At 51.3% G+C, this 23,581-nt stretch overlaps 1 protein-coding gene across 3 annotated transcripts in view; it reads left to right on the top strand.

Moving 5' to 3' along the window:
* Positions 1-931: 931 nt before the first annotated feature.
* The window catches only part of Dati (zinc finger protein datilografo), a 136,386-nt gene continuing 113,736 nt past the window's right edge, over positions 932-23,581 (top strand). Inside the window, exons 1-2 of one of the 3 annotated variants that reach the window (XM_077675996.1) lie at positions 932-1,520; positions 17,431-17,544. In XM_077675996.1, coding sequence (XP_077532122.1) covers positions 1,416-1,520; positions 17,431-17,544 — 219 coding nt within the window. In that variant the 5' untranslated portion in view covers positions 932-1,415. The remainder of the gene's footprint in view (positions 1,521-17,430; positions 17,545-23,581) is intronic. The other 2 variants (XM_077675994.1, XM_077675993.1) reach the window with 2 other exon arrangements.

Raw genomic sequence — 23,581 nt, 5'->3', positions numbered from 1 at the left:
TTTGACTTGCTACACTATTGAGCTGTATTAGTCCAGCATCTCCACCAAACGTCGAATGGAATGGAATAAAGACTTTATTGAATGCCTGCAACAGACAAAGTGTGTTCACTGCGCCCGGACGTAGCCTCTCGTCCATCCCGACGTCACCCCTACTCGGACCACCCCTTCGCTACTCGCTACGGGGTTGGACGCCGCTGCCCCGAAAGGGAGAGCGCCGCCCCGCAGCCTACGCTCCGGAGCTGCTTTTCGAGGGCCGCCAGGACCTGATGGACGACTGATAGTTGGGTGTCCTTATCGTAACTGCGCACAGCTTCTTGGATCCACGGCGGTAGGTCTAGCGGCAAAAACAACGGTGGTGATGATGACGAACAGTTCGACGACAACATGATGAATGTACGGATGATGATGATTGTGGGTTTGTAATCGGCGTAGCGATGGCGGCGACAAACGTCGTGAGGCAGGGGTTTATCCAAAATTTTGATTTTGTGTGAGGTCCTCCTAGAGGGCTGCTGGAGGGGGGGGGGGGGGTGAAAAATTCCTAGGCAGGGGGCTCGTGCTCGTGATTTTTTTTTTTTTTTTTTTTTTTGGGGGGGGGGGTGTTGGGAGGGATTTGGGGGCGGGTGTATAAATCTCTGTCGTGTGGTACGCACCTGCGGACATTTCTTTCCCTTGGAGCCACGATCCAGTTAGGACATGACGTCTGTGTCCAAGTAGAAGCGCCCGTCGTAGAGCTCCTATCGTCTTCCTTGTGTGCCGTTTGAGAAGCCAGTCGGCAGCAAGACTTCGAGGGGCCTTTCTCTGTCGCATTCGTACGCGAAGGGGAGAGCGGCTCACAAGACGCGCACCTGCGCGCGCGCACCCACTGGGAGCGCAGGAAGAGGAGGAGGAGGTAGCGAGGCCCCTGGAGGGGAGGAGGCTGTGGGAGAGGGCGCACGCCGCGTTGCTGGCCGCAGCCGCGGAAGGTCGCACAACATTCGCTCTCCGCTGACTGCGCTGACGGGACGGCCCGCGTGGGAGCCTCGTAGGGATGTGAGGAGCACGTGGCTCGGCGCCGGCTCTCCCGCTGACCTTTCCGAGATACTCGGTCGGCACGAGAACCAGATAAAAGCCGCGCAGTGATGTCGCCACAACGAGGAAGTGATGACGCTTCGCGATACACCTGACTCAGAGCACAACGTCGGGATGGGTCGTGTGGGCTGCTGGGAACCGGTGCCTGCGTTTCCTGGACGGTTGTTTCTGAAGGGCCACTTGTCGCCATGAACATCGACCACTCGGGACCCAACGGCCGCTGTGCGATCGCTTGCTACGCATACCTTGTGCGGCTGCTAGCGTGCCGTGCAACATCTGAGAGTGACGTCAAGTGCGTGTGGATGTGAGGAGAGTTTCCCGGAGGACGACGAGGGCCCTTGACGGAGATGCACTCGTGCCTAGAGCTGCAGGCTGCCCACCTGGCGTTCCGCCCCTGCGCTTCGCCGCCGGCCAGACCGGAGCCTCCTACCTGGCGGAAGGCAGCGTACTCGGTAAGCTGTGCAGCTCTGCCTAACCCCTCGTGCACGTATGGGTCGAGGCAGCACGTGCACCGTGCTTACGGCCTGAGCTCGGGCGTATTACCGATTACCTACACTACAGTCAAACCCGGCTATAACGAACCCAGATAGAGCGAATTATGCTATATATCGAACAAAAATAATTCTGTTACGGAAATACATGGGAAACACATTCCTTATAACGAAGTTCACATCTGATATATCGAACTCTAGGCGCCTAGAATGGCCGCCGAAATCCATGATCTCGGAGCGGCAATTGAGATATGGATCGGCCGCGACCACGGAGCAAGAGCCGCGACTGAGACATTGCGCCTCTCACGGAGCGACGTGACGCCCAATACTTTCTGTAACTGTTTCCGACGCGCGGGACTCGCGACGGAACCCGCCCAGTCAGCGAGTCCGGACCAAGACAGCAGCATCGGTGAACTGTGGGAAGAGCTCGCCAACGTTCCCGATGATGTCGCGAGTGAAATCCGTCCGACGCGTATAATGAAGCGCGTTCGGCAGTCGATGTGCTCCGCCAATGCTTCTTAGATTTTTGAGGACGCGGACTCGAACTGGTGCAAACAATGTTTCGTGTAGAGAATGCAATGTTAGTTGAAGCCGGCAAAACGAAAGTGAAAACAAAAATCACCGCTTTCTTTTGCAACGTGGGCAGTTAAGGAGGAAAGTAGCTCTATTACTTTATGGATTATTTTGGTATGGTAATGGTTACTGTACTGTGTTCGTTTCTGCATACGCGGATGGCGGAGTTGGGGAGGGGGCGGGGGGCTCCCGTGGATTGCGAACTCGTAACAATAAGCTCGTTATAGGCGGGTTCAGCTATATCGAACTATTGGATATATCGAACAAATCGCAGTGCATATTGCAGTTCGCTATAAACAGGTTTGACGTACTCGCCTTGGCACTCATGGTTCCAAGGACGTTCACATGAAACTCCAGGTTGACTGCATCCACGCGTTATTTATACAAAGAAAACACGTCTCCAGAAATACTTTTCGTTTGTAAAGCGGAGGCCGGGAACACTTGATATTTCGCGGTCTCTGTGTTAAGCGTACGCTCGGGTATTTGCGTGGCTAGTGAAAGAACCATAGGCATTTTCCGAATTTTATCTAGGCGAAAGCATTGAATGGTTAATAGATTTTTTCCACGGCGTTTATCCACGCATCGGCCGCTTCCATTACTTGGTGGCGCGCTCTTATCTGAGTCGTCGGATGCGATGTGCACGCGGGCCCAATGGACCTTTTTCCAGTACCGGTCTTCCTAGCAGCCACCACGGCGTACTAAAAAATGGCATAAGGCACGCCCCCCAAAAAGATTGGCTTTCAGAGAAATCATGCAAAAAGTATTTCTTCCTGAATTCCCTCCCGCACCCACCCGTACAGCCTCCCAAATTTTTAATAATATAGCCGGAGCGACGACCGATCGGCATATCAGCGCCTTATCACGGTGTTCACCGGCAAAATAGGCGAGGGTACGCGCACAAAACTATCAGTTGTGGGAGCGTCGTCTGCTCCGCTTTTCTTCGCAGGGCAACACACCCCATGTTTTTTCTTATCATGCAAGGCCGTTTCGCTACCGCCAAAGGTAGCTAAGCAGCGTGGGGCAAAAAGTCATTCAGGTGCAGTGGCAGGGGATGTACTACTGTTCTGCTACTGTACGCCGCTGTTCTGAAGAACCTTAGTGACCTGGGCTGCGGCGAAACCATGTACGGATAAGAGCCCGACTTTGTTACTGTACCGCCATGGCAAACATCATGGTGGGCGACCTCATTTCTGTCACTTTAGCATGCGAAAATTAGGGGCTCACGGCTCGGTCATGCCTACAATTTTTATATCATTCATCAACCTCACGGAACATCTCGGACATGAAGCACGACACTTACGCCGTCGATTAACGCTTTGGATAAAGAAAGGGTCGGCGGGAACCATGCGAGGTCGCCTCCAACTGGCCGAATGTCCGCCTAAAATTCGAATCTTCTCTTGGCACGAAAAGGGAAAAAACGCCACCGAAATCCGACCAGGGATATCCAGGTCATGTTAGATGTTAGACGCCCAAAAGATTAAAATATTTGGCATGACTAATCTAAAAAATTGGGCCCATCTTCCCGCGAGGGGGACTCGAGTAAATGCGTCGCATAGGGGGTGGGTGTATTGCGTTAACGTTTAGTGTTTGGGGAATTGGTGGTAGTGAATGCGTTGTATCAGCAGCTTCTTGACGTAGTTTGAATGAGTCAAGGATATAAGGCGCGTTCGTACCCTTTGATTCTGTGTCGGTTTTGTGGCGCAGTGGGAGAGAGAGAGAGAGAAAGCTCTTTATTAGAGGAGAAAGCCGAGAGTTTTGCCGGAATCGTACCACCGACATGCTACTCGGCGGGGGAATGGGTAGGGGAGGGTAGAAAAGGCCCTATAGATACAGGGCAGAAGAAAGAGAAGAGAAGAAGTAAAAAAAAAAAAACAAAAAATCGGCGTCACTGAACTGATTTAAACTACTGAGAACATGACGTTCGTCGAACTGTTCACACAAACTACATGATGCGCAGTGGGAAGAGCACCATGTACCTCGCGTTCCGCCCACAGGTAGTGAATGCGTTGTATCAGCAGCTTCATGACGTAGTTTGAATGAGTCAAGGATATAAGGCGCGTTCGTAGCCCTCCATTCTGTGTCGGCTTTGTGGCGCAGTGGGTAGAGCACCATGTACCTTGCGTTCCGCCCGCAGGGTCGTGGGATCGAAACCAGGCGCCGGTAACTGTCATTTCTTTTTATAGTGTAGGGGGAGGGGTGCGGACCTGTTGTTGAGAGCGAGGAGGGTAGCGTGATGCGGGAGAGGAGGAGTGGGGGAGAGGGAGCACCTGCGCGCTGAGCTGTTGCGGACGGACGGCGGACGCTACATGTGAGTTAAAGAAATGCTCTGCATTTAAAACTGGACTCGTCAACCGCCCAAACGCCAGGATGCTCTGTCGCATTGCCAGCCAAAAACACGGCGTGAAGCGAGCAGGACACGCTGCGTCTGGTTCAAGCGTTTATCGCCTCAAGAATTGCGTACATGGCTTCCGGCTTTACCCGTCTGGCGGCAGCTGAACACCGAACGATCGACACCGTCATTCTAAAGACTACGAACAGGCCCTCGCACTTCCTAGAAGCACATATAAGCACACCTACTGCTGTCCTGATGACGCAACATCCTACCTAGACGAGCTTACAGAGCGACACCTGAACACCGAAAAAGCGTGACTAAGCACTATACCCTCGAGACGCCAAGCACTCACGAACCTTAAATACGTGTCTCCAACGGAAGCAGAAACGGCCGTAGCCATACTCCGGGAAATAACATCACAGCTGAACGTTCCCCACTGCCGATTGATTGATAGGCTTTAATGAGAAAGAGGCAAGAAGCACTGGCGGGGAAAAAGGGAATAAGGGGTGGGGAGAGGGCTTACAGATTATTGAAAGGTGATAATATTCAGTTCCTATGTAGCGCTCTTGAGTTAAAAAAGAACACATTGAAGGGCAATACAGTGAATATGCACAAACTGGGCAGCAGTTGCAGATCTTCCAGAGGATGCACTGAAGAAGGGACCGGCGTTCAGATAGACGATTAAGTTTGAAAGAAAAAAACACACACTGAAGGGGCACTACTGTGAATGTGCACAAACTGGACAAAAGTTCTTCCAAAGGGCACACTGAAGAAGGGGTCGTCGTTCACGTATCAGACAACCTTATAGAGACCACTGTGTAGTGAAAACCGCACAATTCCTTCAAGTGTCGAGAAACGCGATCCCCCAGCACCACCAAGGCGGAACAATGTCCAGGGCACAAACACCCAAAAGGCAGTGCGGTGACTCAACTACGCTGGTCTTCATTGACGCTGCGGGCTAAGCGCGAGCGAGTTATAAAAGAGCGGTGCTCGTCAACTTTACCTGCACTCACAAGTGCCACCACTCGCACAGCGGCACAGTAGTCACCAGTGTGCCAGGGCGCTGTCCATGGCGCAGAGGGTCCTGCGTCGTTCAAATTACACTCGGCGGCGTTTAATCAGACATTAATACTTTCGCATTCACAATTCAAAATAAGTGCATAGGTGTCATCAAATTCGTTTTCTTTAAATCACAATATCATGTTTACAATATAACGAAAAAATTGCCGCAGGTTGCACTAGAGGTGCAAAGCTGGAGAAAAAGTAGAGCTTGGGGCCGACCTAGCTTCTCCCCACACTGACAGAGGATCCCAGGAGAGAGGGAGCAGCCGAATTCCAGCAGTGCAAAGCCGTTTTGGACGGCACTGTGAAGTAAATACCATTAAAGTATGTACAGTGTTTCATTCAGTAGCAATCGTTGTCTTCCCTTTCGTCGTCATCTCCCGACGGCACAGCCGCGTAGGGCAAATCCTCTTGTGGCGCGTTTTTGCCTCGGTAGACCTCCACTTCTTGGTTAGCTGTTCCGGTGGCCGTCTCCACGTGTGTATTGTGAAGGGATGGCCTGACAGATTCGTCTTCGGCGCGCCGGTCACTACACGACGCCGAAGGCGGGAGCTCCTTATGTGGCACGAGCCCACGCGCAAGCCTGGACGACGCCAGGCGGCCTCCGCGAGGCCGCCTGGCGTCGTCCAGGCTCACGCTCTTGTGCACTGGGAGTTTTCTGTCTACGCCGGGCAAATTTGTGTCGGCCTAAACTGCTGTTGAAAATAGTGAGCAAGGATGTCACGCGCTTTAAATACATTAGTGGCTAGAAAGGTGGCTACAGGTAGGTTCAGGTCTTGTTTTAAGGCTTTACGAATGGGACAATTCAAGACCAGGTCTCCCTTGTGAGGATGAGGTATGGAACAACGTAGGTGATTACAGAGATGAGGAGAGCCCGAGTTAAGCGGGTGAGATCTTGTTCTGTCGACAGGACAAGATCACTCTCATGTGACGATTGAATACACGGCGTAGCATGTGGGTAACTTGGTGAATGGCCGTAGAGAGCTTGGCTAGCGTTCGCAAAAAGCGTCCTCAGCAGCTAACCGTCGGCGCGCGAGCTCGATTCCCCTGGGCTGCGACGCGTTCCTCTAGCGCGTTCGTCAGAACAAATCTCGTCCGCATTCTCCGTTGGCCCTCGACTTCTGTGGAGGCAGTGTTGCACCGGCATGGATAAGGATTCTTCAACAAGTAGCTGCAACGAGTTCGATGTCGAGGTTTTGGGCTGTAGTCAACGTTGCTAGTGGACTCGTCGACCAACCTGGCTAAAAGAAACGCTTTCGCGCGCTCTCTCGTAGAGTATGCTCAGGGATAATCTGTAACTGTTCTTGGTCAGGATATCCCGGGTATATATGTGCCATCGGAATGTACATCTCGCGAAAAACTGTGCCGATTTTTTTCCTTGTTTTGTGTTTGCTGGCATGTTGTTATAGACCTTGCACTTTACTTACATTCAGCCCCGTCATCTCTTCCATCGCGACGTTGGCTTTCCTTCAGTACGAAAACTAAGTAAACTGCAACTAGATGGCACCATCATGAAGTGGATTGAATTTTTCCTTAATAATCGTTCGCAATTTGTTTCAGCTAATGATCATAGCTCTATACTTAGCCAGGTCTCCTCTGGGGTTCCCCAGGGATCTGTTCTGGACCTCTTTTGTTTCTTATTTACATTGATGATCTGCCTTCTCTTATATCCTCCACTGTTCACTTGTTTGCCGACGACTGCGTAATTTTTCGGGAAATAACTATAGATAACGGCTCCTACTCTCTCCAATCAGATCTAACTAGTGTAAGTAACTGGTGCAAAGAATGGTTAATGAAACATAATGTCAGTAAATGTAAAGTTATACGTGTATCAAGAGCTACTAGTTGTATGCCCGTATATTACCTGAACAATATACCACTTGAAATCGTTTCCTCTTATAAGTACTTAGGTGTTCATATTACTAACAACTTAACTTGGACGCAACACGTCGAATTAGGGGTGGGCGATTGGTCGATTAACCTTCCGATTAATCGATTAATGCTTTAGTCGTGATTAATTTTTTAATCGGTTAATCGGTTGAAGTGTAGGGCGCCACGGGAGAAAGGCCTGCTGTCTTCAACCCTGCGCGCGACTGGGTGTTTTTTTTTGCGTTTTTTTTTTTTGCGTTTTTACGTCCCTCGTACCAGCCTTTTCCTTTCCATTAGCTGCCGGCACCCTCAACTACCGCGTTGCCTTTGTCCAGATCGTCGCTGTCAGTTCCGCAAGCGAAGGGGGAACGCCGTGCTGTTTACGCCGCGCAGCTCTGAGAAGAAAATGCTGTTTGGGGGTTCGTTTAACCGAAACAACATGCTTCCGCATCGGGGAACCCTCGCAGCGGTAGTGATCGGCGGCAGCTGTTTGAAGAATTTACGCTCTCAAAGAGTAGATTGCACAGCACCATTGTACGCTACCCGCCGCGGTGGCTCAGTGGCTAAGGCGTTGCGCTGCTGAGCACGAGGTCGCGGGCTCGATTCCCGGCCGCGGCGGCCGCTTTTCTGATGGAGGCGAAAAGCAAAAACGCCCGTGTGTTCGAGATTTCGGCGCACGTTAAAGATCCCCAGGTGGTCCAAATTAATCCGGAGCCCTCCACTACGGCGCGCCTCATCGCCTGCGTTGCGTCGGCGCGTTAAACACCACAATCAATCAAATCAATCAACCATTGTACGCTGGCCAGTGAACCCTGCGTCCCAAGATGTTTTCCCAAAAAGACCGCCCGCGACGATCTCCGTCTCACAGCGAGAAAGCTGTGCGATGCGCTTGCGGACAACAGCACTCGCTAGTGGGGACTCGCATGTGTCGAGACGTCGCTATGCGCTGTAGATTGGCGCCTTTGAACTTTTTCGTGTCACGTGCTTTTGCGCCTCGTCAATTATCCATGGACCAGTCCGGGAACAGAGCTGCCTTTGGTGCCTTCCGCGCATGCGCTTTCGTGGTTGCGCTCAGCTGCTGGTGTCATTCTCCTTTCGGTGTAAAAATGCTGCTGTGTGTTCCGGTAACTTCAACGCCATGCGAGCGTGTGTTCAGCACAGCCGGGATGACTGTCAACAAGCAAAGAAACTCTCTGCTGCCTGAAAATGTTAACAAGCTTCTTTGTCTCCGCAACCGGGTGAATTATCACTGATTGTCTAAAACGATTTCTACAAACTAGCATCGGCAACGTGAAAATGAAAACAACCATAAAGAAAAACATAGCATTCTCTGTCTTTTAAGCGTTATTCACCTAAATGAACACATCCGATTAATTGATTAATTAACCTATTAAAGGAAGCCGGTTAATCAGATTAAAATTTTTGATCGACGCCCAGCCCTACATCGAATACATTATCAAGGCGAACCGCATGCTACGTTATTTACGTCGAAACTTTTCCTCATCCCCGTCTTCGTTAAAACTTCTATACAAAACACTAATCAGATCAAAACTAGAACACGCCACGCCAGTATGGGATGCGCGTCATGACAATTTACTTACCGCACTTGAACTTGTTCAGAATAATTCAGCCCGTTTTATTCTATCAAATAGCAGGTCTGCAAGTGTAACGACGATGTAAAGTAGTATTGACCTCCCATCTTTGACATCACGACGTCGCATTTTTCGCCTACCTTTGTTTCACAAGCTATATTAACATGCTATTCTCCACGATGAACTGCTTTCACAGCCTCAGTACATATGACGTCGAATTGGCCATAATCATAACGTTGGAATTGATGCATCCACCACAAAATATTTTGCGGGGTCTTTCATTCCCAAAACATCCCGAGAGTGGAACCGCCTTCCCGCCGATATTGTTTCCATACGCGATAATCACCTGTTTCATCTAGCATTAGTTAACATTGTATAATCAGGACAATCAATGTTTTTGTATTTGAACATATGCACTGTATTTACGTTTGTACATCTTGTAATACCCACTCCCCTTTTCAATGCCTGTGGCCTTGAGGGTATAATAAATAATAATAAGAAGAAGAAGCCTGCAGGGAGGTACGCATTGCGGTAGCTAATGCGTGATCGTTTTCCGGGCGCATGGCGGATTGGGGCAGCCGCGAAAAACTTCACGTCTTGGGGACTCGTAAAGGTGTCAAGGGGTACGGATTGTCAGCGTGTAGCTTTCTCAGTTGTTTACAGTCGGAACAGATAGGGAGGCCCGCGAGGACGGCGAGTAGGGGTAATTCTGTGGGTATTTTAAACGCACTGTTTTACACCTCTTTCAATGATTTTTTTTTTGTATGTGCATGCCGTAAGCTGACAGAAAAGTCAGCCCAAGCGACTCATGGCGTTTTGGAAGAACTTTACGGGTTCCTACAGAATGGGCGGCTGTCTCGATATAAAACCTAAGTGGAGGGTATACCCGCTGAACTGCGCTCTGTTAGCAGCTCCCACGTGTTTTGCGGAAGTTTCCGCTTTCCAAAAAGACAGCAGCTAGATGTATTTTACTCACATAGTAATTCTTCGTGCAGTTGGGTCAGGGCGCAAGATTACAGGTACATTTATTGAAAGTGGCTCCGTAACCCGCGACTTTGGGCACAGCGGCCCGACGCCTTAGCCACTGCGCCACCGCGGCGGGTAACAGTGCCTAAAGCTTGCCTTCTATTGATTTATACGCTGTTCAAGAAGGATATTGTCATGAACGCAAAAACCGTAGTTTATGGTTAAAAAGTACACACGTCGAACACGTAGGCCAGCATACCCGAAGCTGTCGCTTTCGGTTAGGCCGAACTACCGTTTTGTGCGAAGTATTTTTGCCTCCCAGCCAAGAGAAGTTACACGTGCGCGTATGCGCCAAGCAAACAGAGCGTTTCTTCGGACAGACGGGCAGGAAACGCTCAGCCCGCAGCGAGAGTGCGCTGACCTTGAGCTCCGAGCCCCCTAAACCGCAAGCCAGCCGGTTCCCGGCGCCAAGTGTCCGACCGCAAAGGAGTGAACGACCCCCGCAGGTCGGTGGCAGGACGGGAAAAGGGGGAACCCAAGAAGGGTCGGGAAGTGGGGGCCCGACACACACAGCGCGCTTGCCTCCGCGGCTGTGCGTGGCAAACGCTTTCGTCGGGCTCCCTTTGGCTGGCACTGTGAATGCGCTCTCTTCGCTTTGTGGTCATTCATGGCTCTAGCTGCTGCCGAGGTCAGCGGGGATTCCTGTTTCGGCAGCTTCCTTGCCGTAGCCTTTCCTTCTGCTCCGACATCTTTTTTTTCTTTTCCGTCTGAGGAGCGCGTCGGGTTCCTTTCGTCTTCTCTTGGGTTGTTATCTACGGTAATGATGAGTTTAGTTTTAACGCGTGCACGGCGAGTGAAAAAAGTCCCCCATCCTTTCTTGGGTGTAACGATGCCGACAAACGCTGCGGCTCAGGACGTGGAGTGTTGTGAAAAATTACAGCAGGCACAACCGGAACGTGCCGGTCGGCTGCATATTGGACAGAGATTATAGTTTATACGTGACTCGGCATTAGGGAGTTTTAGCATACCGTTACCGCATTTACGTTACCGTATACCGTGATCGCGGGAGTCGACCGCGCATGCGCAAGCAGTTACCATGAACGGGAACTTGCCGGCACAGGTTTTGCCGTAGCCACCGGCCTCCCTACGCCGGAGAAATGTACCCTCGCGTATTGATTACAGAAAATGCACGGCGCTCGGCGCTTAATTCTTGATACAGCCAGTACAAAGTTGCACGGAAAGAATCTCGTAATTCATTTTTCAATACAACGCTACCATGTATGCTAGTAAATAATCCCAAATAATTCTTAAATATCATTAACTAAAATATAGATGGGTCAACGATAACCAGATGGCGTAACGGTTCCTGGTGACGAGTCTGCTGAAGTTGTGTTCACTTCTGGGTTCTCCCTCTGCTGTCACCAGTTATCCGGCATACCATCCTCCTGAGTTACTTGCTATAGAACCAATTATATTCGACTTCCCTCGTATTTTCCGTTTAATTGAAAAACAAAACGTGACGTCATCATGTGGAGTTGACAATAACAATTCCAAATTTCTCATCGACACAAAATTGTATTGTTCTGTATTTCTGACAAAACTGTTCACGCCATCACTTCATACTAGCTCTATGCCGGATGATTGGAACATCGGTAGGGTGGTTCCCTTGCGAAAGTCTTGGGGATAAACATTCCCCGCACAATTTTCGCCGAGTGTCATAACTAGCATTTCATGCAAACTCTAGAACCCGTCATTTATTCTTACCTTGCCAAGTTTTTGGAGAACAATTCATTTTTTAGTGATTCACGGCATGGGCTCAGAAAATCACTTTCGTATGAAACGCAGCTTCTATGTTTTACTCATGATTTCCACACAGTTCTAGATCGAGCGTCGACTGCGGACTGCATATTTTTTTTTACTTTGTGAAGGCTTTCGACACTGTCACATGGAGTATTATTTCTTCACTTGGATAATACCGTGCTTAACTGGTTACGTTCATCCTTGACTAACCGTTAACAATTGTTACAGTGAATAACTTCATAACTTCGATTCTCCCCTACCTGCCGTTGATCGGCGTTCCCCAAGGCTCTGTGTTGGGGCCTCTACTTTTTTCGACCTACGTCAATGACCTACCGGCTACCATCCGCTCTTTAGCACACCTTTTTGCTTGTGACTGTGTAATTTATCGGGAAATAACTAGTACATCTGACATTAACACTCTTTAGTTATATATTAATCAAGGGATGGAATTGTGCAAGTTGTGGAAGATGAATCTTAATTTCGAAAGTTAACGTAGTTGAAAGTTCGAGAAACGGAATTAACTCTGCAGCACCTAACTACTTTCTTAACGACGTTCCCTTCGAAGCTTTTTTATCTTGTAACTATCTTGGCGTGCACTTAACATATAACCTTTCGCGGAAACATCGCATTGATTATGTCATTCATAACGGTAACCGTATGTTAGGCTACCTCCGGCGCAATTTCTATCTGGCTTCTAGTTCCCTAAAGTTGCATCTTTATGAATTTCTAGTTCGTTCAAAATTAGAGTGTGCATGGGAACCCGGTCAAGAATTACTCATTACAGAAATAGCAGTCCAAAAGCGTGCGCCACGCTTTATTCTTTCCAACTATTACCGCAGACAAAGTGCTAGAGCCCTGAAATTAAGCCGTTATTTACCCCTTTTCGAGCATTGGAGGAAATTTTTTTGGTTGTGCCTCTTTCACAGAAAATATAACAACAGTCCCATTCTATGAAATCAGTTACTATCTTCACCATCTTACCTTTCAGCACGCATTGATCACCAGCACAAAATTAACGTCACATTCAGTCATGCAAAGCATTTCCGTGATTCGTTTATCCCCAGCACTTGCATTATATAGATGGAACCGGCTTCCTCCGTCTGTTGCTTGCTGTGAAAAGATGCTACTGCTTTTAGATATGCTGTAAGCAACCTATTGTTGTGAATGTTACTGTTTTTGTTGCTATTTTCAGCTTGTATTTGTGCTACTGCTTTTCTTTTTGTTACACAGGGATCTAACCCACTCCCCTCTGTAATGCCCTTTGGTTCTTGAGGGTAACTTAATAAATAAATAAATAATCTTAATCGATGCTCTTTATTACGTCATTCTTACTAAATTGTGCTCGGGAGTGCGACAAACGACTCCCCTGCTTGTCCTAACCCTCGCCCGCCTCAAAATACTTCAGGCAAGTTACCGAGTTCGCAGAACGTTCTTACGCATCCATAATCGTGCTGGGGACAATAATGTGGGTTCTTGCGTAATTATTACAACATATTCTACTTATTTCTTGCCAGAATATGTAGTGTAGGCATGAATTCTATAGTCAACGTTATTTGATGCAACTTATGCCCAGTAGATGGTGCCACCGTCATTGTGTTTTCTTTTTTAAAGCTCCAGTGGAGATGTCTACAATATTCTCGGAATAATTGTATTGTGACACTTAGCCCGACTAGTCAAATATTCAAACTTTTTTTGAGCGAAAACAAATAGCCCTGAGCAACAAAGTTTTACGTCATTCGTTTTGAGACCTCCCGTGACTACGGCTCGGCCCTCAGCCCCCAGCGACTGCGAAGCAACTGACCACGGAATACGGTAACGCAACGTAGACACGGTGAATATATGCTATAAAACTACCTAACATGTCCACCGATGTAAAGAAAAAAAATCATGCACCCCTCCGTCTAATGACGACGGTGGTTGAACACGAAGCTTTCTCGTGATGGATTCTTTGGATGGCTAATCCGACACTGCGAGTACGTGCTAGTCTGGAGGTACGCACCGCTTTTCTAGAGTACCCACAGCAACTCTCGGGCGCGCACGGCGCGAGGCGGTACCTGCTACTTGGCGTTCGCTTCGACCGTGTCGTAATGGAGCAATCGGATAGACGCCGGCTTCAAAACGCAAGGGATTCAGATTCGATTCCGGCCACTGAAGCGTTTTTTTCTCCTTTTACTTCACCAACGATCATTCATCATGGTCATCAGAGAAAGTTGGCTTTTCTGCAGGGTGTATTGGCGAACAACGGCATGAGTGATGACACTGAAGCTTCCCTTTAAAATTGGTTTACGGTGGGATTACAGCCCGGCTCGCCAGAGCAGCAGCCAAGGCTCTAACCACGGCGCTGACTCGGCCCTCTGCCAGATTGGTACAAGAATGATGATTGATAGTGGGGTTTAACGCGCCGACGCGGCGCAGGCGATGAGGCGCGCCGTAGCGGAGGGCTCCGGATTAATTTTGACCACCTGGGAATCTTTAACGAGCGCCGAAATCTCGTACACACGGGCGTTCTTGTTTTTCGCCTCCATCAGAAAAGCAGCCGCCGATGCCGGGAATCGAACCCGCGACCTTGTGCTCAGCAGCGCAGCGCCTTAGCCACTGAGCCACAGCGGTGGGTTGGTAAAGAATGAGGCTGATGAGTATACGTCGTGACAGGTGCACGTGGGTTGAACGGGTGCGCGCGGAATGGAGCGTGGACTGTGGGGAAGCGGTAGTGTGAAGTCAGCCAATCGGAGTAATTTGAGTAAAAAAAAAACTAAGAAAAAGGAGAGCCACGAGCAACGGAGGTGCAATAAAGAAAGCTTTGTTATTGCTAGGCTTTTGCCTGCAAACCATGTAAGCGGATTTAAGTGCCAGAGAAACATAAAATTTTGTTCTCTTATTCGCTCAAGTGGTCTTCTTCCTTGCTTGCTTGTATACCTCCTGAGAAAGGGAGGGAGGCACAAGACGGATAGTTAAGATAATCAGTTATTTCATTTTATTAGGGGTGAAGCCCCTTAGGGGCTGGGGCTGTTGGCGTCTCCTGTCGTCGTCGTAATCGTCGTCTCATGTAGTCACGGTACTAAACCCCAGGAAATTCGTTTACGCCTCGCGCTATGGAGCTTCGTGCTTCAAAGAGACTTTTACAGCAAAGCTGTATAGCTCTACCCCAAACGGTTTCATCTCCGTTGGCAAAAACGCCAAGGCGCCAAGAATACACTTATGCACTGCATGCTTCGCTCCTCCCCAGAATTCGCGTTAGTGGAGATGGCCCGCGATTTTTAAAGGCGATAGTCTTTAAACTAATAAAACGAGCGAGGTTTCGCCAAGATTCGAAACATTTACCTTCAGGACAGAAACCTAACACCAAACCTTTCAGCCACGTCAGGAAGCGACCGCGCAAAGCAAGAATTTTGTATACGAACCTATAGGTTGCCAACGAATATGGTAGGGTGTGTTTTGTTTGACCGTATTTGACAAAGTCGGGCAGTGATACCGCTTGTTTCTTGCGCACCGTTCTTGGATGCGCGGCCAATTATGCTTGTTCTTCAAGCTATGTAACCAAATCACCCTTATTTGAGTCAAGAAAAGCTGTCGAACATCCCCGGTCTCCCTCACGCAAGCCACGGTAGCCGCAAATGGAATGGAATGCGCCGCCAGTATTCTGGCGCCCATAACTGTTGTTCGTCACGCACCAATCTTGCAGACAATCCCCATAATGCTGATACTACAAGTAATGTAGCCAGATCTCCCTTATTAGGGAGCTCTGGCTATTGGAATCCCCTTAGGCGCTGAGGTTGTTGGCGTCTCCTGTTGTCGTCGTCGTCGTAATCGTCGTCTCATGAAGCCGCGGTACTAAAACACCGGGAAACTCGTTTACGCCTCGCGCTAAAACGTAACGCGTGCTTAAAAGTTGTTGCGGTTTAGCTCAGCTAACCTTCGATATGCAAAGCAAAAACTCGGCTTTGATTGAGTCTTGGTTTCGCTTGGTTAACCTTTGATGTAGCTGTATTGCCGACCACGGCTCAGAGCCATTCGGTCCCGTGCAACGCCCACAGGAGGCCCGACCTCGCTTTCATTCTTGGCGAACGCGGCGTTTTAAGTGCGAATGCACTTTATAAGCGACCCCAAACCATCCACCGCCGGCGGCGGCGGCGGCGGCGTCGGCGTCCGCAGTGCTCCTCTATATTTAAAAAAGAAACAGCATCCGGCGCCAGGTTTCGATCCGAGGACTTTGCGGCCGCAGCGCGACGCTCTACCGACCAAGCCACGGACGCGACGGTGATATCAGTGTTAGTGACGCGCCTTATATCTTTAACGCATTCAAACTACGTCGTCAGCGGCGTGCGTTGGCGACTCAGCGGCGTTATAGCGGCTTGATAACTGCGTGGTGTACACGTGATACTACAAACCCGATGGAAGAGATGGAAGAGAAGGCGGCGAGGCGGTGGGCTGCGGGGGCCGAGCGCAAGCGCCGCAAGCGGGCCGACAACCGTGCATTCGCACTTTCACATTCTCCCCCTCGGGGAAATGCGGGGGAATTTTTTTCTTTCACGGAACGTCGCGTTCCGTCACATAGCCCGAGACGACTAAGCGGCGCATGCGTGGGAGGCTGCGGGTTTGGTCGGCTGCCGATCAGCTGAGCTGGCGCTCCTATCGCGGCCGCCGCCGCTACGTGAGCAGAATGACTGAAAACGGGGCCTTGCGCGCAGCGCCGACCGCGGGCCCGGCGAATCACGCGATGCGCTTCGAGGGGTGTGTCGCCGGAGAGGGGGGGTCTTCGGTTAAAAGGTTAACTTGCGCATCCTCCGCGGAACTGCTGGATGCCGGGGCACTCGTTTACGCCTCGCCCTGGAGCGCTTCGTAACGCGTGCTAAAAATACACCGGGACAGTCATTTTTGCCTCGCGCTAGAAAGCACCGTGCTTCAAAGACAAGAGACTTTTGCAGAAAAGATGTATACCTCTACCCCCCAAATGGTTTCATCACCGCTGGCAAAAGTTCCCAGGCGCCAAGATTACACTTATACACTGCATGTTTCACCCCTCGCCCGGTTTCACGTTAGTGGAGATGGCCCGGGATTTTTAGCTCGCAAAAAGCGACCGCAAATTTCGGATCTCCCCGATGCAAGCCAAGAAAGCCACGAACGGAAAGCATCCTTTCGAACAGAAATAGCTTGCAATTCATCTCAAAGCAGCTGATTCCCGCAGGTTAAAAAGAAATTGATTGTTTTACAAGATCGACAGGAAACCCGGACGCTGCCCCCCGCATTCCGTTGCCGATATCTGGCGAGCATAGACATCGCCGTTCCTCGCGCGTCAGCTCGCGTCTCCAGGCATTTTGGCCACGCGCGCCCACGCGATTAAACGCGAGGGGACGTCAAAACGCGGAAAATACGCTGCATGTGGTTGCGGCTTTAGAGTTTGGTTAAAAGACTGTTTAAAGTTGTTTTATCAATAAAAAACATGTAGCAGCCTCATTTGCCATAAATTTTAGAAAGCTTTTTGCCCGACAAACAAGAAATGAACTTGGGATTGTTGCTTTTGTCTCCAGGAGCGACAACAAGCCCTGTTGCAATTGCCAAGTGGCACCCCCAGCGCGTGAGCGGCAGTTTTGCCTCTATACATGAAACTGTGTGCCTTAACGGAATCAATAGGGTCACATGACTGAACGCGGCGTATTTCTTCGGGTCTTCTGCGCAGAAAGCTGTTCCCACGGGCTGGGCGACCTCTTCTGTTGGCGTCGGATCCCTGTGGGACCAGGACCAGGCCGCTGCCTCATGGAGCCTCCCGCTGCAACATCACCAGCAGCATCAGGTGAACTGAATCTATCTTTGCTTCTTGTAAACACAACTGGCTTGACCGCAGTGCGGCAGTGATTAGGCTATGCGAACACTATACGGCCGCAGCATGCGCTTGGCTTCATGTTCAACACGAGCGTAACGTCCGTGTCTTCAACTGCCAAGCTGAATCATGTCAGTGTAAGCATGTAAGCCAATGTAAGCATTATTCATATATGAACGGAATATCATTCGCAATAAAAGCTGCGACTGGGGAGCAAGAAGTTCTATATATTTTAGAGTTTGCCGAAGAGAAGCGACTAGCCAGAGGAAACGCCCACTGCGCAAACTTAGTTTCAGGAAGGGGAAAGTCGATGCTATTGGTGCGCCGTCGTGGTGATTTCTGGGTGATCACCACCCGCTTCAATTACGGGTGAGGTCTACTGCTCCCGTGCACGTAGATTGGGAGGTGCACGAAGCCATGTTCACTTACGGAGCCGTTCGTGGCTCTCTCCAAAGACAGCGGAACCCGCCGCGGTGGCTCAGTGGCTAAGGCGTTGTGCTGCTGAGCCCGAGGACGCGGGTTTGGTTGCCGTCCGCGGCGGCCGCTTTTCTGATGGAGGCGAAAAGCGAAAAACGCCCGTGTGTTCGAGATTTCGGCGCACGTTAAAGATCCCCAGGTGATCAAAATTAATCCGGAGCCCTCCACTACGGCGCGCGCCTCATCGCCTGCGTTGCGTCGGCGCGTTAAACCCTAAATAAATGAATCAACTTCGGAAGTCCCGCCGGTTGCAACATTCACCGAAGAAAATGAGCGGGCACGACAGTGTAGGTGGCTCTTGACCCACGTCCATCCCGCGGGAGACATTCGTTCCAGCAAGTAACCTAGCCGGTAATTGCTCATTAAAACTCGAGAGAGCGTCATCGCCTGCGTTGCGTTGGCGCGTTAAACCCCACAATCAATCAATCAATCAATCAATCAATCAATCAATCAATCAATCAATCAATCAATCAATCAATCAATCAATCAATAAATCAATCAATCAATCAATCAATCAATCAATCAATCAATCAATCAAAGACAGCGAAACTCTGAGAATTCTTAGCATCGTTATTAGGGTGACTGGGGAAGATGCCTCCAGGACAGAGCAGGGACTCCGAACGCTGCGGCAAGGATGGCGCTCGTGTACCCGGCGCCTCCAGCGGCGAGGACGCGGAATTCCCGCGTGGCCGACTTTCGCCGCCCATTGTGTGACACGCCGAGACACAAGCGCGTCGGGCGGTGCGTGGTCTCGACATGCGCCGAGAGCGCGTCTCCCGTGGCGTCCATCTATTGCGCCACAGGGGGTGCTCGCTGAAAAATGGCCGACCACATTGTGGTGGCGTCAGCGCCGATCGCTTCGGCAAAGGACGCGCGGAGAAGTTGTTCGCTGGTCGTACAAAGAAGGCGCCTGCAAGCGCCGAGAGAAAGCGTAACCCGCCCTAACGGCAGCCGGGAATAATTCCTCGGGTTTGGCCATCTCGACCAAGCATTTATTTTATCGTGTGGGAACGCGGGATCGTCCTCCATACACACCCCGCAGCGTATGTGGACCCGGAATTTTATTTCAGGGGGGAAAGGGGGGGGGGGGTAGTTTTTCTCACCTAAAAAAGCAAAGAAAGGGAAAGGTCAGGCTTTCCCAACACTGGCAGTGTTTGGCTGCTGGAAAATAGTGGAATGGAGGCTTCGCGGAGGACTTTGTGACCACCTGAATGACCATTACGAATGACCAATGTGCGAACTGCTGCAATTGTGAAGTGTCTTCGAAATCGGAACATCATGTGCTCATTGTTCAAGCCGCCTGCGAACCCGTCGTGCCTACGGTCGTCCACAGTGCACCACCCACTGCCCCGTGGACAAAGACCGGACAGTGCAGTGTCTTGCAAAAAAAGAGAGAGCGCAATTTATTCGGCAATGCCCGTCGGGGTTCACAGCGAGAGCACAGCGTCCAAGGCGCGGCACATTGTCACGACCGAGAAAAAAAAAATGTTGGCCGATACGGTGGCGGATAAGCTTAGCGGGGACTCGGGAGGGCATTCGTTGTCTGGCAACCACGGTAGCCCCGCGGAAAAATGGCGGGAAAATTTGCTGGTACGCCAGCCGAAATGCTACGCAAACATTCGCGAAACAAAAACCAGATGTCCAAAGCGCAATATGAAGGAGTGCACAAAGCTTCTGCGCCGTCTTATCGCACGACGGTGTCCACGTGATTGGCATCGAGCGTCCATACCACACTTCTGCAGCGCCTCTGCTGCTGACACGCCGCGCCCCCTGTCCCTGCCCGGATTTTCGCTCGTGAGCGCCTTCTGTTCGCGGACATTTCCCAGTTCGAGCACCCCCCTCGTGGAACGCATGCGGGATGCATACAGGGACTAAACGGACTAAACGGCTTCGCTGTAAAAAAAAAAAAAAAAAAAAAACCCTCTTATGTGAACTTAGAAAACTTGCAGTGTCCTGTGACTTTGCAGTCCTTTCAATTTGCAGCTCGATGTTATCGCAAACGCGAGAACAAACCGCATTATCTTGCGATGGCTAAATAGAGCGAACTAATTGCAGTTCTGCGTGTTTGAAAATATATATAGTGGTTCACAAGCGTCGAAGTTTCGGCCATGGATGTCAGAGAGAGAGAGAGAGAGAGAGAGAGAGAGAGAGAGAGAGAGAGAGAGAGAGAGAGAGAGAGAGAGAGAGAGAAGTAACATTTATTTAAAGAGCTCTCCCCTTATGGGGAGGTGGCGGCTGCCCACAGGGCCGCAGCGACCTGGAGGCGTCGGGAGGTGGAGGCCTGGTCCAAGACCTCGGAGCTCCGCATGGCCTGCTCCCGGGCCTGGAGGGCGTGGAGGGGTGTGGTTGGTAGGGATTCTTGGGGCACTGGCAGAAGGAATGAAAGTGCGTGTCCAGTCACCAGTGCACCACAGTGCGGGCAGCGGGGTGAGGGAAACAAGTGGGGTGGTGATGGTGGTGGTGAACGTTTATTGGAGCAACAGGGGAAGGGGAAGGGGTGTGGGATGCCTCTTTAGTCCAGAAGGCCTCGTGACCGCGCTGACTGGAGAGCCCGGGAGACCAGGGCCTGCTGGCGGGCTGGGTCCGGGCTGGTCAGCTCAGTCTCCCACTGCTCCAGGGAGGGGGAGGGGAGGGGGTTAGGTGAGTATGGGCAGGAGAATACTAGATGGTAAGTGGTGAGAGGGGTATTGCAGTGCTGGCGGTGGGGAGGGTAGATGGTGGGGACGATGTGGTGTAGGATGGCTTGATTGAAGAATGTGCCAGTTTGTAGTCGGCGGTATGTGTAACATTCGTAGTTGGTGAGCGTGTGATGAGGAGGAGGGTATGTTCTTCGGGTGTAGGTATAGTGAGATAGAAGGGAATTGGAGGTGGTGTCGAGGGGTGTAGGTCAGGTGGGGATAACTGAGGTGTCCGGCTCGCCGGCTCCTTGGATGGGAATGCCCCGGAGTGAAGCGCTCGGGCGACATCATGCGCTGCTTCGTTCCCTGGGAGTCCAGCGTGACCAGGTGCCCAAATGAGTGTGATTGTAAGATCTTTGGGCAGCCGTTGTATGAGAGGAATGGCCTGAGGTGGTGCAAGGCCTGCTTGGTAGAGGCGGCAGGCCTGTTGGGAGTCGGAGCTGATTGTTAGGGAGTGAAGGCTTGACTGGGTTGTTGCGGCGTGGGCGATTGCTAGGGCTTCGGCATGCAGTGTCGACCTTGCATGAGCGGTATGTAGCCGCAGTTGCAATCTGCCCTGTGGAGGTGAGAGCGACAAGGGTGGTGCGGGTTAATGTTAGGTCATGGGCGACGTCTGTGTAACGAACCTGAGGGTTGGCTTCATATTTCAAATTGATGTAGCGGACTCGTGCCTCCCGCCGGCCCCGGTTGTAGGTAGGGTGCATATGTTGTGGTATGGGAGTCACGCGCAGTCCTGTCCTGATGGTGGGTGGGAGGCGTTGGGGCTGCTGCGCATGATTCGGTGATAGCCAACCCAGCGTTTGGAGCACTGCCCGGCCTGCTGGGGTGAGTGAATGCTGTATTGTGTGGTGAGGGAAGCTGTGCGCTTGGATGATGCGCCACATGCGGGCCTCCTCTGGTGATTGGAAGCTGTGGGGGGGGGGGGGGGGGGGTGGAAGGGTCCGACGGTTGTCTGTGGTAGATTGGAATGTCGGTGTATGTGTACAGGGGGGGGGGGGGGGTGATGCCGTGGTTAGGAGCAAAAGAAGCAGGAGCCCAGGCAACGAGTTCTCGAGCATGTGAATGAACTGCCTCATTGCCTCCTAAGCCAGTGTGGGCCCGAGTCTACAGTAGCTCCACAGGATTCTGGGGTGGGTGTCAGAGGATGATACGGGGAGCTTGTGGAGAGATACGACCCTTAAGGTAGTTGGGGAGGACATGCTAGGAGCCAGAGAAGATGGTGGTGGGCTGGGGATGTTGAACTATGGCGAGGGCAATGGCTACTTCCTTTGCCGCCGTAGGAGAGAAGGTGAGGACATACATGATTGTGGGGTGGGGAGGGCGGTGCATAGAAGTGGCGTAAGCCGGATTGTTCGGGTATTGAGCCGCGTCTACGTAGATGGTAGCGGGGGAGGGTGGGGGAGAGATGGTGTGGCGCTTGGCGCGTGCCATGCGGCGGCCTGCATGGTGGATAGGGTCCATGTTACGAGGAAGGGGTTTGATGAGGAGTAGCAATGGGAGTAGACGCCGTATGTGTGAGGGTATAGGCAGTGGGGGAGGGCGTTTGCATGGGGTTGATATTAAGGGAGGCTAGGATGTGGTGTCCGGTGGAGGAGCGGGAGGGACGGAGGATTTGGGAGGAGCGCTGCGCTTCAGTGAGTTCCTGTGTGGTGTTGTGGAGTCCCATAGCTGTAAGTCGCGTGGTAGAGGCGTGGGGAGGTAAAAGCAACGCGTGGCGCTAGGCTTTGCGTATAAGGCCGTTGAGTTGTGCGTGCTGGGTTTGTGTGAGGAGGGTGAAAGGAAGGTGGTAGGTTAATCGGCTGGTTAGAAAGCTTCGGAGAAGACGTACGTGGCCGTTCTCTCCCATGCCGTGCTGGGCTACGTATTGTTTGATGTGATTGAGTGCTGTGTAAGGGGGGCGAGGAGAGAGGATGTGGAGGCCTAGAATACGGAGATGGTTGGTTTGGGGGATGGGGGTGTTGTGTGCGAATAGGCAGATCTTAGGTGGGGAGGGGGGCAGTTTTGTGTGGCGGAGGACGAGACAGTCCTCCATAACACAGTGGCATCATGAGAAACTCGCTCGAGCTACACGAATTGTGGGCGGAGTCGTTAGAATGTTCTACACGCAGGCGTTCATCCCGAGGACGGGCGGCCCGCCGCGCTGTGCCCGCGCACGCATGCGCAGTCAGGTCCCGGTACCCGTCGTCGCTAGCGTATACGTACGCTACACGCTATAGTAAAGCACTTATTCTACACCAGAAGTGTGCGGACAACACGTGGCCAACACATGCGGAAAAGGCAGAGGGAAGGCCATTTAGGGGAAGAAAGCATAGAGGCATTGTCGGTGCCTGGAATTGCCAACTGGCTTACTATGCCAGGGTTAGGGGACAACTAAAGAGGGACGTAGGGAGAGAAAAAAAAAGATTAAAAAGAGCATGGTGGAAGCCGCACGAGATGTGTTTGGATGCCCTCTGGTGCTGGCCGTTCCTCTGGAAAAGGCGTGATGTTAATGGTTGTGCATATCTCAGAAACTTTGATTTGTTCTTTTTTACCTTCCTTTTCTTGTTCCTCGGTTTCGTTTTTTTTTCTCTCCTCTTTCTTCCCTTCACCATCAGACGGGCGCATCTAGAGCCCGCTCAGAACTCCCAAACTTTCCGCTTCGAGGCAGCGGCGTATACGCAAGCGCGTGCTCAAAGGACCCGAGCTGTTAGCGGCTGCGTCGAATGGCCGCGGCGTACCCCTTTGTTCCGGCTGTCTGGAGTCACCCGTGGTCCCGTCCGTTGCCTCCGCTTCTTTCCTAGGGCCTATCTCGGGGAGGGGTACAGGAAGGATTAAAAAAAAAGTAGAAAAGTGCTAGAGCAGGAAACAAATGGGAG

Source organism: Haemaphysalis longicornis, unplaced genomic scaffold (assembly GCF_048455015.1).
Source record: "Haemaphysalis longicornis isolate Haplotype H1 unplaced genomic scaffold, Haemaphysalis longicornis Haplotype H1 scaffold_7, whole genome shotgun sequence".
Lineage (NCBI taxonomy): Eukaryota > Metazoa > Arthropoda > Arachnida > Ixodida > Ixodidae > Haemaphysalis > Haemaphysalis longicornis.
This window is presented reverse-complemented; position numbering and strand designations above follow the sequence as displayed.